Source organism: Perissodus microlepis, chromosome 6 (assembly GCF_051167445.1).
Source record: "Perissodus microlepis isolate ML-2025 ecotype Zambia chromosome 6, ASM5116744v1, whole genome shotgun sequence".
Classification (NCBI taxonomy): Eukaryota; Metazoa; Chordata; class Actinopteri; order Cichliformes; family Cichlidae; genus Perissodus; species Perissodus microlepis.
The window spans coordinates 29,483,851-29,497,725 of NC_140466.1; the positions used below are offsets into that span (position 1 = coordinate 29,483,851).

At 40.2% G+C, this 13,875-nt stretch overlaps 1 protein-coding gene across 2 annotated transcripts in view; it reads right to left on the minus strand.

The window, feature by feature from the left end:
- Nucleotides 1–13,875, minus strand: part of LOC146385894 (noelin-2-like) — a 39,693-nt gene that overhangs the window by 23,790 nt on the left and 2,028 nt on the right. Inside the window, exons 1-2 of one of the 2 annotated variants that reach the window (XM_084931880.1) lie at nucleotides 11,095–11,682; nucleotides 684–833 (exon numbers count right to left, since the gene is read on the minus strand). In XM_084931880.1, the coding sequence (XP_084788006.1) occupies nucleotides 684–833; nucleotides 11,095–11,238 (294 nt within the window). In that variant the 5' untranslated portion in view covers nucleotides 11,239–11,682. Of the gene's footprint in view, nucleotides 1–683; nucleotides 834–11,094; nucleotides 11,683–13,875 lie in introns of those variants that run through there. The other variant, XM_084931881.1, reaches the window with a different exon arrangement.

Sequence of the window (13,875 nt, forward strand, 5' to 3'; positions counted from 1 at the left end):
GAGCGAGGAGAGAAGAGGGAGTTATTTCTGATAGTGTTCATCTACCTTTTTCTCATTTCTCTCTCGTTTTGTGTGAAGCGAGAACAGGATGTAACAGCACCAGTGTAGGACAAAAAGAGTAGTAATCTTTGTGATATTACCATTGGTGTGCTCCGGTTTACTACAGCATTGGTGAGAAAACGTGCCGTCGTGTGCGAGGCTGAGAATAGCGAATGCATTCAGAAATGTTTGCTTACTTGATGCCGTTCAATAATTCATCAATTTCTGTCACAAATCACTTTTATTACCCTCTCTTAGGACACAGACATAAACTGAATAGCCCCGTACACATGTACACACACACAAACAGTTACACGCAAATGGTCGTATGCTGAGCTGCACCCACGACACAGAACAAAGTGTTTCTTTCCCACCCATCTGTCAGCATTTCTTTGAGTTTAAACTCTTTTGGCATGCTGAATGACTGGCAGTCTACAGAGGATTTGGCTACTGATGTATCAGGAATACATCTGTCAGCAAAGCCCGTGTGTGTCTGTTCATGTGTGTTTCTGCAAGTGTCAAAACAAAGAGACAGTCCAGTGAATATTTTCATTCCAGTACACCGCCTCTGCCCCGTGCCGCATGTCAATGCTGACCACTGAAACGTCAAGGCGCGAGGCGAACACTCACAAATGCACACGCACCTGCTCGGTCAGCGAGCGTAGCTGTCGACTCCGAGGGTCTCGTTTACAGAGGTTCCGTGCCGGGGCGACCACCGTGCACATGCACCTGCCGTCGGGATCCGAGGCCGTGCTGTACACCTGCCAGCCTTCCTCTGAGCCCGGGTACAGCCCCTGCACACAAACACGCCCGGTGTTAATGAAGTCACTGCGGGATAACACATTACCAGACGAGAGGGTGAGCAGAGGAAAGCACAGAAAGCAAAACAGAACAACAAACAAATTCATCACCTATTAGCAGAGCAGATTATGTACACAACAAGCTGGAGTACAACTATTTCCATTACCAAATAAACACCTCACCATTGCTCCTTGGCTTAACTACTTTATGCTTCTGTGACACGCAGGCCATGGGTCTGTTTTTGTCAGTAAAAAGACTCTAAAATGTTAGATTAGATTAACCACAATGGAAACCAAGTTAAAATGTGTAAAACTGACATTTAACAATGCACAAGTTTGACATTTGAAACCATCAAATAGCAGGAAACAAATGTGTAAATGCACTAATGCAGGAAACATATTGGTAAAACAATGAACATCCAGAGATGGATGGAGCAACATTTACATTCATTTGAAGTTGTTGATGAATGTAGGGTGATGATGTTCAACATTCACGGTCTTGTGAATGTCGAATATCTTTGAGAGACACATTTTGTTCTTCAGCTGTGAAAACAGCAAGAAACAAAGAAGAAAAAGAGAAAAAAAAAGCAGAGGTTCAGGTATTGGTGGTTATTTATTTCTGCTTTGTCAGTTTGATTTAAATTTAGCTTAAAAAGGGTTTTTAGAGGAATCTGAAAACCGGATGCTACATTTAGAGATTAAAGCGAAGAGCTTCAGTGCTATGAACTCACTCGTATGCTTTAACATTGCATAATAATAATACAACAAAACAGAAAGCAAATATCAGTGATTAAAATTTAAGTTGATGATTGAAGTTTTAAGAGATTAAGTGGTTGCTCATAGATGTTTGGTTGTGCACTGGTGTGGACTGTTTGCAGGGTAGAAATCATCTTTTGTGCAGATTTGTGGGAGCTCTGGGGAGTCGGTGACTTTTTGCCAGAGAGAACAGCAGTTCCGTCCGTGGAGGCAGAGAGTGGAAACTCTCCAGTAATGCTGCTAGCTTTCCTGGACACAGACATGTGGGAGACGTCACAGCTGATTTTAGCAACAAATGAGAAATTCAGAATTGGACATGGATGTCTCTGGTGAAGTCGAGCCCAATGAAAACACAGAAAGCGCACAATCTCCGTTTGACAAACATAAAAAGACGCTTAAATCATGAGATGCATCATGGTGAGATCACGCAGAGATTTACGTGCTGGCTACGACGATAACGACATAAAAGGAAAATATCTGTTCAGCCCTGATGACTGCAGTCTGACCTGAATAAGACTGAGACGCTGAAAAGAAGTGTGTTGGCTGAAAATAAAAAATACATGCAAACACTTCAAAGGCTACGAAACTGAGATTTAACAGAGACTACATTCTCCTAAAAAAAGAAAAAGAAAAAAAGCACAGAGCGGTAACTCCTCTTGTCTTTATTTCTACCTTTACACCAAAATATGAGCTTTTTTTTCCCCCAAATGATGACTGCACATCTCCCATGATCTGTTTATATGTATGCCTACTTTTATCTTTCAGCACATACTGTAAATGGGAGGTAGGAAATTCATTCTTAAGCGAAGCCGTTATTGAACCATGTGATTCAACGTAAAATAATTCATAACACCCTCAACAGTGATCACAGCGACTGAGGGAAAGTGTTTTTGATAGATTTGATAAATCCAATTAAGCCTGGCTTTCTTTTAGATAATATTCAATTCAATTCAATTCAATTTTATTTATATAGCGCCAAATCACAACAAAAGTCGCCTCAAGGCACTTCATAGATACAGAGAAAAACCCAACAATCATATGACCCCCTATGAGCAAGCACTTTGGCGACAGTGGGAAGGAAAAACTCCCTTTTAACAGGAAGAAACCTCCGGCAGAACCAGGCTCAGGGAGGGGCGGCCATCTGCTGCGACCGGTTGGGGTGAGAGAAGGAAGACAGGATAAAAGACATGCTGTGGAAGAGAGACAGAGGTTAATAACAGATATGATTCAATGCAGAGAGGTCTATTAATACATAGTGAGTGAAAAAGGTGACTGGAAAGGAAAAACTCAATGCATCATGGGAATCCCCCGGCAGCCTACGTCTATTGCAGCATAACTAAGGGAGGATTCAGGGTCACCTGGTCCAGCCCTAACTATATGCTTTAGCAAAAAGGAAAGTTTTAAGCCTAATCTTAAAAGTAGAGATAGTTTCTGTCTCCCGAATCCAAACTGGAAGCTGGTTCCACAGAAGAGGGGCCTGAAAACTGAAGGCTCTGCCTCCCATTCTACTTTTAAATACTCTAGGAACAACAAGTAGGCCTGCAGAGCAAGAGCGAAGTGCTCTAATAGGGTGATATGGTACTACAAGGTCATTAAGATAAGATGGGGCCTGATTATTTAAGACCTTGTATGTGAGGAGCAGGATTTTGAATTCAATTCTGGACTTAACAGGAAGCCAATGAAGGGAAGCCAAAACAGGAGAAATATGCTCTCTCTTTCTAGTCCCTGTCAGGACTCTTGCTGCAGCATTTTGGATTAGCTGAAGGCTTTTCAGTGAGTTTTTTGGACATCCTGATAATAATGAATTACAGTAGTCCAGCCTGGAAGTAATAAATGCATGAACTAGTTTTTCAGCGTCACTCTGAGACAGGATATTTCTAACTTTAGAGATGTTGCGCAAATGGAAGAAAGCAGTCTTACATATTTGTTTAATATGTGCGTTGAAGGACATGTCCTGGTCAAAAATGACTCCAAGGTTCCTCACAGCGTTACTGGAGGCCAAGGTAATGCCATCCAGAGTATGAATCTGGTTAGATACCGTATTTCTAAGATTTTCAGGGCCGAGTACAATAACCTCAGTTTTATCTGAATTAAGAAGCAGAAAGTTAGCGGCCATCCAGGTCTTTATGTCTTTAAGACATTCCTGCAGTTTAACTAATTGGTGTGTGTTATCTGGCTTCATGGACAGATAGAGCTGGGTGTCATCTGCATAGCAGTGAAAATGTATGCTATGTCTTCTAATGATGCTGCCTAAGGGAAGCATGTATAATGTAAACAGAATTGGTCCTAGCACTGAACCCTGTGGAACTCCATAATTAACCTCAGTGTGTGAAGAGGACTCTCCATTTACATGCACAAATTGGAGTCTATTAGATAGATATGATACAAACCACTGCAGTGCAGTACCTGTAATACCTACAGCATGTTCTAATCGCTCTAATAGGATATTATGGTCAACAGTATCGAACGCTGCACTGAGGTCTAGCAGGACAAGCACAGAGATGAGTCCACTGTCAGAGGCCATAAGAAGATCATTTGTAACCTTCACTAAAGCTTTCTGTGCTGTGATGAGCTCTGAAACCTGACTGAAACTCTTCAAATAAACCATTCCTCTGCAGATGATCTGTTAGCTGTTTGACAACTACTCTTTCAAGGATTTTTGATATGAAAGGAAGGTTGGAGATTGGCCTATAATTAGCTAAGACTGCTGGGTCTAGAGATGGCTTTTTGAGTAAAGGTTTAACTACAGCCAGCTTGAAGGCCTGTGGTACATAGCCGATTATTAGAGATAGGTTGATCATATTTAAGATCGAAGAATTAATTAATGGCAGGACTTCTTTGAGCAGTTTTGTAGGAATGGGGTCTAAAAGACACGTTGATGGTTTGGAGGAAGTAATTATTGAAGTTAACTCAGAAAGATCAATTGGAGAAAAGGAGTCTAACTTAACATCAATGGTACTAAGAGTAGCTGTAGATAATATTACATCTGTGGGATGATTACTGGTAATTTTTTCTCTAATGATAAAAATTTTATTTGTGAAGAAGTTCATGAAGTCATTACTAGTTAACGTTAAAGGGATGGTTGGCTCAACAGAGCTCTGACTGGACACCTTGGAAACAGTAGCTAGTACAAATGATTTTGATAACACAAATCAGAGCCTGATCAATATATTGGTTGGGACTGATAATGAAAATTTAAAAGGTAAGAAATTGAGGTGGAAAAAATATTTTAACCATGTTACGAGTGTTGAGGCTGCACAGTTTGTCCACCAGAGGGCACTCTGCAACTTGCAACTTCCTTGTTGGCAACACGTAATTGGAAGGTAACAAACACAAGGAGCTGATCATGTAACAGTGAAATAAGATTATTTTTAATTTGCATTGTCTTATTATCTCAGTGAGGACTCATAAATAGTCTGCCTTCAGCTGAACACGTCTAAGATTAAATACGCAATTACTGATTTTAGGAAAAGCCCTCCTAAACACAAAGCTACTTTTATTAAAGGTCAGATTGTGGAGTGTGTTTAATGTTAATGCCTTTGAATAGTTGCTGATCCAAAGCTTGATTTTAAAGCAAACTGTGAAGCTGTGTGCAAGAAGGGGCACCAGCAACTCCCATGTTTGAGAAGGCTTTCTTGTTTCCGCACTGATAAAACCATGATAATTTCATTTTATCATGCTTTTATTGAATCTGTTTTATCCTTTTCTTTGTTGTCGTGGTTTGGATTCTTATCTGTAAATAACACAAACTCACTCAATCAAACTGTTAAGTGGTCTAACAGGCTGACTGGTTAACCACAGCATCGCTGCACACCAGACAGTTCCAGTTTCTTCCTTCTGGTCGAACGCTTCTGTTCCCAAAATGTAAAACAACAAAAGTTAAAAATAGCTTTGCTGTAGCAGCCATTACTCAAATGAACAAATGAGAGTTTTTACAGTTTTTTCCCTTAGCGGGGGCGACATGAAGCCCAAGGTATTTTTAGTCATTGTTTTATAGTAGTATGTACAATTTTTGTCTGTTCTGCCTGTATTGAGAGCGTGAATATGACGATGGATGACCCACTGCTGCAGAGCAACGCAGCAGGAAACGCGGTGTTCCAAGTTATTAAGAATGAATCTCATCATAAAAATGGCTGAACCGCTAAATGACATTAGCTCATCCAAGGAAAAGCACCTGTGTGTTCATTCACATGGACAACAAAATGCTCATTTTTTCATCTAAAGTGGTTATCAGCTTTCATTACGTTCACAATTCTTATAAAACTATCAGCTGCAAAAATACGTCTACTCCAGTACTGTCCTTAAGTGCCTATTTGAGGTCCTCCTGCTGCAATGGAGTGGTGGTTTTTCACTGAACTTTCAATTTCTACTTAACAGTCAAACAAAAATATTGCTTTTATAGTGCTTTTTTTTTTTTACCCCACTACATTTATCTAACTATAGTTACAAGTTATTTCTCCTGTTACAATTTTTCATAACCGTCCTGGTGAGTAAAAACTATGTCAGGTTTGTGATAAACTGCAGGATTGAACTTTCTTTTGTGTATGAGGAAAATTCTCTTTTTTACATTAAGAAAACATAAAAATTGAATTAGCTAAACAACGCTGTCACAAAGCTAACAGCAGGGAAACAGGAAACACTGTAGTAATCTGGTTTTGAGTGTGGTTTGGCTGTTGTAGAGGTGGGGGAGAGATCAATGCCATTTTGTTGATTCAGTAGTTTCAGGTAAGCTGATAAAAAGGAGAAAAGCTGTGTTAGCAGATTTTCTTCCCTATGGATATGAACAAGTACTTTTATCTGCTCTGTGGATCACTTAATAAAGCAAATCTGACTGAAATCAAGACTGGCTTCAACAACAGTTAGTAGTACGAGTTGGCTATTAATAGCTAGCACCTCAGCAAGCTAATGTGTGAAACAAGCCTGGTACAAACACACACACAGATATAAGCTCATGTTCAGCTCTTGTTTAGCCAGTAAGTATAAACGTATTATTTAACCGTACCACGAGATTCCAGCAAGAAATTATAATATGACAGGATTTGTCCTGTTCTTTAATGTTATTAGGACAGGTGTGTCAAACATGAGGCCTGAGGCCTGCTGAAGACTCCAGTCTGGCCCATGGGACTGCACTGTAAAGTGTAAAGGAAAGCATACATTTGGGGATTTTAACGATATTTTTGTAGATTTTAGAGCTTTTCCTACTAATAAAAATGTCCCTCGTGGCCACTGATACACACCAAAGTAAATAAATGACAGAAAGTTATTGGGTTTTTTTTTTAATCTTTGATAGAAAGCCATCCTGTCATTTAACAAAAATGTTCAGTTTTATAATTACAGGAGCTAACAGGACTTTTTCTTTAATTTTACACATGTATGTCTTAAAATCTAAGGCCAAAGATTAGTGACGACAGACTTCAGCATCATTTCTTCATCATGAAGAAAAACTGAGACGCATTGTTTTAACTGCACTTCATTTCCTTATATTAAAGTGTTTCAGGGACTAAATGTGTAATAAAATGTCTTTGCACTGACAGAGAGGAGAGCTTCACGAGTTTGGTCCACTCAAAGTGGGCTGCATGTGGTCCACAGTGTAAAATGAGTTTGACATCTCAGCTTTTAGGATTTGATTTTCATTGATTCCTGAGCTTTCTGAGCATTAAGTACTTGTCATGTTTTACTTCTGGTTAATGTTTTATATTTGCTTCTGTTAAGCTTATACATATCCAGTGTGTTCTTTTGTCTATTCTTCATTTCCTGCTTTACTTTGGTAATCCTGTGCCTCTTGTGTTTTACAGTTGCTTTTACTTCCCATCTGTCCTCATCTGATTGTACAGCTGATGTTACTCCCTGCCTTGATTAGCCTTCTGTGTATAACTTGTCCCGCATCCCCTTGGTCTTTTGTTGAGCTGCCTGTAGTCGTACCTTCTCTCTGTGTTCCCATGTTGTTGCCTTGTTTTTGGAATTCTGCTATTTAGTTTATTGGCTCTCGCTACAGCCTAAATAAACAGCTCGCCTTTTGTTATTGGAACTCTGCCTCCCTGCATCTTGCATTTGGGTCCTCTCACTACACATCTCACAGTTCTAAACAGTCTATGTTTAACCAGGCCCAAGTTTAATAACTAATCAAATCACTGTGGGTCAGTCTGCATGTTCAACATGAAAGGATTCTGGAGCCTGCATTTATGACATCCTTTAAAAAATCACTTCAAAATCAATATTTATTTTAACATGCACCACTTGAATTTACCCATGAGGATCTAAAATCCAGTTATTAATTGAATATTTGATTAAAGTGAAAAAGAAAAAAAGCACAGGGTCAGAAGATTAGTGTTGATAATCCACAATCAGGTGCTCTTCAAAGACGAGGCCAGCGGTCGAATAGAGATTTTAATGTTCAAAAAGAAAAACAACGTTTGTGCTTATTATTAATGGCAGTCCTTGGTATTGATTTGGGGAGTGGGGTACGAAATCAGAGGGGCTTTGGTTTAAGACAAAAAAGGATTAATTCATGAATCAAACAATGGGTTTCAGATCAGAGAGTCTCCATCGTGATACGAAGAACAAACAAAACAGAGATTTAATTGAAAGGGCTTAAGAGGCACACCGTGTGCGAATTCTAGCATTTAAGAGGCATTTCAAGTGGCTCCTTTACAACTCTGTTTGAACGCTGTACATTTGCAGCTATTTAAATGTCGGCACTCCTGCTGGTGTAATAGTATGTACGTTTTGCTTTTTGTTATTCAGACCGTAGGAAAATAAAATAAAAAGTTATTACTTGCCTCACCATAGGGGAATCCTATTTTTAATCTTTTGTAGCCTAAAGAATGGCACAAATCCAACCTGCTGAGGTGATTTTAAAAACTGCAGCACAGAGGAGTGGACAGGCAATTATTAGCACTTGAAAAATACAGTCTAAGCTGTTATATAATCAGACCCTTTTTTATGTTTTGGGTTATTTGGGACTCATTAGGTTGAGGCGACACCGATTGTTCCCAGAGGGCTGACCATTTGGAAGCAAGTAACAGCAGAGGAAGTTAAAAACCATAAAGAAAAAAACACAGAAGACGCTAAATCACGAGCTCATTACTGTGAGGTTTATCCAGGTCTGCAGCTTGACCTACTTAGTGATAACACTTTAGAACAATGTAAAGGAACGGCTGAGTTTGATCTGACACTCACAGCCTGTCACACTGAGCTGCCCTAAAAACCCTGAAAAAGAATAATGGCAGAGGAGGAGGATGAGAGAAGGAGGCTGCCGAGAGGATGAAGGCACGAGAGGGAAATATGGAGGGGGGACCGTGGCGACCTGGAGGGAAACATCTGATAAATCTATCAGCTGGGTTCAGAGGGGTAACCTTCACAATGTTCACAATGGAGCTGACGACGCGAGCGTTGAGGTTTAAAAAGAGGAAGATGTGAATGAGCTGAATGTATGAGCATCGGCTGTGCCTCCTGCTCGATGTAATTAAACAGAGGACATATGGCACCTCAGGGCTCATTTCACACGAGGGAAAAATGATAAAAATCTACACAGGCAGCTCGACTGATTGTGATCAGAGCAAATACAGTGAGCGCGGAGCAAACAGAGCCGCATTTCTGCAGTTGACAAATTGTTGATAAGAGGCTGAGGAGACAGGAGGACGTACGCAACTCAGAAAAATGCGTGTAACATCCTATATAAGAGAAAAATCGGAAAGTCTTACTGACACCATCTAGCTTAGAGTGTGTTTACCCAGACTAGCATTGCAATGAATAGACTGTATAGAAGCCTTCTTTTTTAAAAGTCATATGCTCTTATGACATAAGAAAAATATGCACATAGTGAGTCAGCGGTAACACATAAACACTGAATGCCCTGACTGAGCGTGGCAAAACAGGTTAGCAACAGAAACGCTGCAACATTAATCTCAATATAATAATATTATGTAGCAAAAAGTAAAAGGCCAACAACTGAAACGTGTTGTGGCAACAGGCTAAATAGATAAATAAATGAATAGAACAGTTTTAAAATGACCAATAAAAACTCAATCAAGCTTAAACTAAATGCTAAAGAGTCAGAGGATAGTGAATAGTTACAATAGCTGCTTAAAACAATAAAGAATCCATTGAAATGCTTCTTTTACTCAGTATGTAAGCTGAACAAAGCACCAATTCATTAGCAGCCCTTATCTTAAAAAACAAAAAGAAAAACCTTTTAATACAATTTATGTTTTAATTAACATGCAGTTTAAAATTAATTCAGCAAAGTTGAAGCACATTTGGAACCTGACAAGTAGAGTGCTGATTAAAGAGCATTTGAGTTCATTTGATAAGACTCCAGGGAAGCACAATTGGCAAAAAATAAATAAATAAATAAACACTTTGGAGAAAGTGATGTAGCTAACAATTAAATTTATGTGCAATTAAGCTGGATTACAGAGACACAACAGCCAGATTTCAGACATTTCCCATCTAGAAACTGTCCGTCAACTATTGCAGTAGCAACACTGCCCATCTAACATCTCCATCTGCTTCAGCCACGGTCTCTATGTGTGTGTGTGTGTGTGTGTGTGTGTGTGTGTGTGTGTGTGTGGGCACCTGCTTGCATGAGACTACATGCACTTTGCTGAACTTGCAAAGTACCACCACGCAGCAGATGCGAGGTGCCAGAAAGGTAAATCATGCAAACCCTGAGTGCGCGCACAAACGCACACAAACTGCAATGCACGGACAGGATACGCATACGGGGTGAAGAAACCAGGGTGCGTGCAGTGATCCCCCATGTCTCGGGTTGCCAGGGGGGTTGCTAGGGCAACAAATCACCGGCTGTCCCATTGGGTGAGTCAGCCTTCCCTAGGAGAAATATCACCCCAGTAAGTCTGAGAAAGAGCAATCCTATTACCGGTCTGTGGGTGTAGCAGTGTGTGTGTGTGCAGCAGTGTGTGCATACTGTACATGTGTTCTTTATGACTCATAAAAGCTTATTTATTTATTTATTTATTTATTTATTTATTTATTTATTCATTAGTGCTATTTATTCTTCAGTTGTGCCACCTGCTGTAGTGTATTTTCTAATTGTGCTCTGACTCTGATCTTGTGAGCGCTTTTTTTTTTCTTCCTCTACCTTCTTTCATGTCTTTTCTGCACCAGTGAACAGATCAAATATCTGCTGCATGCAGGCTAAAATATCCCCGAAGATCTTGATAATTGAATCTGACTTACTTCCCCCGTCATCGTAGATATCTTAGAAGCTGGGGCTTTTTTTCTTCTACAGTGAATAAGCAGACATTTATCTTGGAATAATTACAGATCATGTCACAAAGGAGAGCTTATGTCATTATATTTACTGAAAGTGGATGTTGCTGTGTAGAAAAGAGAAGTATGTGAAGGTGCTGCTGAAAATCACAACTCAAGTGACAACAAAAACGCGTCTCTATCGTTTGATGAAGACAAAGTTCTGGAAGTGCACAGATACAGCGTGTATGCGTGCGTGTTTAGTCATATGAATATGAATACGTACGCTGACGATCCGTTCATGCGTGCCCTCTGAGGAGATGATGGTTCCATTGAGTCCAACCAGCGACGGTAAGGTCTGGGACATCCAGTTAGTTACCATAGCCATGGTGCTGAGCACCGCTCCAATTTTCAACATGGGAACACTCATCCTGATGCATACACATTCACACACCGCACACACACACACTAACAGAAACTCTGGCCGGCTCTCACACACAGTCCAAACTGTTCACAGCAGTCATTCTAACAAGAGCAGCTGCACAGCATGGTGTTACAGGTCGTGCAGTCGCTCTGTAGTGTTTGTTTAAAAAGAAAAGAAGAGAAAAAAAACCACGAATGTTCCCTCTTCTGAAGTCTAAGACACTGCCACAGGTTAGTAGATAAATCCAGATGCATCCATGCAAAGACGCATCAAGTCCAAACATCCAGCTCAGGCTGCAGGAGGTGCTCCTGGAAACAGCTGGTCTGAACTGTGTGCGTATATGTGTGTGCGTGTGTGTATGTGTGTGTTTCCTGGACTCCTTCCTTCGTCTGGCAGTGAGGCGTTGTGGCTGAGCCAGCGCTGCTCTCTCATTTATCCTCTAACTCTCTGCCTCTCCCTCCCTCCCGCCTTTCCTCCACCCTCTCTCGCAGACACACTCCTCCATCTCTCTCCCAGACTCTCACCTATTCCTTCCACTTCTTTATCCAAGCGCCACAGTCTCCTCTCAAACCATATTTCATTCAATGAAAAAAAGCACGCCGCAAAAAAAGTGCTAACGAGAAAAAAAAGAATATTCATCTGACACTTATCCCATTCTCTTGCTTTTTTCGCCCTCTTTTATCATTTCCATACCCATTTTCTTCATCTTTTACCTGACCTTTAATTTTCCCTTTTCATCCTGACTGCAGTCAACACCTTTCTTTTTCCTTTCTGTCCAATCTCCCCATCTTTTCCTTGATATTGATTAAATGCAGACGCCTACAGGAATGCACAATGATCTGGACTGACCTCTCCCTTAAGTGTGTGCGTGCGTGTGTGTGCATTTGTGCTTCATGTAAATCACACACTGATGCAACACTGCCACCATGTGGCCCTCGGTGCCTGCCGACAACCAAACAGTGTAAGAGATTTTACACTGGATTTGATCAAAACTTCAGAGAAAGTACAAGATGTACAGATGCTTTATTTGATCTGGCTCTGCAGCATTTCCATGGCAGCAACAAACTCCAAAAATAAAAAATTACAGCCTGTGTGCCACTTCTGTCACTGTGTTTACAACGTTTGCATCCACCTGCTGGGGACTGCAGATTAAAAGGAGTTGGTACAGCACTTATGCACAAAGCCTAACTGTGTCCCAGTTAAATAATATACTTACTGTATACACAATACACAATACAACCTAAGTCTAAGTCTCTATGTGCATTTTGAAGGCTTTTATTCCTGGTACCCACTCTGTCTATCAGCAGCATTTGCAACACTGCTACTCTTCAGACTATTGTTCTGTTATTGATTGTTTTTGCAATGAAGATGAGTTTTTCTAGCTTGATATGTTTTATTTTCCCAGTGGTTTAACTTACAACCACAGTTTGTCTTAATTTTTGTGAAGCAGTGAGCTGTGTTTCTTTAAAAAAAATGTTTTCTGGCACTTTTTTTAAACCAAATGACTAACTGCCCTAATCACTGGCTTATTTATTTATATGAATGAATAAATGAAAGCCTTGCAGGCCGTTAAAAATTAAAGCGTCATTATTATGCTAACTAGCACAATTAGTAGTTCAAAACAATCCCCTTTGTTAGTCTTACGCTGAGCCATGACATTTTGTTTCCCTTCTCTTCCCTGTGATTGGCTGTGCTTCACAAACACAAGGTTTGCACAACAGATTGGGGGGGGGGGGGGGGGGGTACATTACATATTAGACCGTTTCATGTATCATCTATTAATAAAATCTAAGCCAGGATGCAGAAGCACTGTAAGATTTAGTAGCTTGTAGATAAACTTTAAACCTAACCTTAAAAAAAGCAATAGCTTGAAGTAATAATTTTCTGTGTCATAGAGAAAATATTGAAGGAATTTCAGCCCACTCTTCTTGACAGAGTTAATTCAGTTCACTGGTTTTATGCACATCTCTTTTAAAGTCCACAAAAGTATTTCAGTCAGGTTGAGCTCTGGACTTTGACTGGACCATTGCAATGCCTGATTCTTTTCTTTTTCAGCCATTAATTTGTAGATTGGGATCATTGTCCTGTTGAATTTCCCAATTTGGGCCAAGCTTGAGCTGTCAGACAGACAGCTGACTCCAGAATACTTTGTTAACAGAGGAGTTCATGTTTGAACGAGTGACTTGTCCCGTGGCTTCAAAATAAGCTCAAATAATCAGCCCTCCACCAACAAAGCTGACAGCTGGTATGATGTGCTTGTGCTGATATTCTGTGTTTGGTTTTCTCCAAACAGCTTCTTCTCAGAAAGAAGAGGCTTTCTTCTGGTAACCCGTCCAGCCAGGCAATACTTGTTCAGTCATTTTTTAAACTGTATACTGTTGTGAACTTTAATATTTAACATGCCAACTGAGGCCTGGAAATCTCTTGAATTTTTTGCAGTTTCTCTGAGTACTGACCTTGAGGTAAATTTCCTAGAAACGTCCACTCTTGGGAAAACTGGCAACTGCCTTGAATGTTTTCCACTCATGAATAATCTTTCTCAATGTTGAACAATGAACTTCAAATTGCTTGGAAATGTCCCTATAACCCTTCTCAGATCGATGGGCAGCAACATTTGTTTCTATAAAATCATTGCTGTTGTGT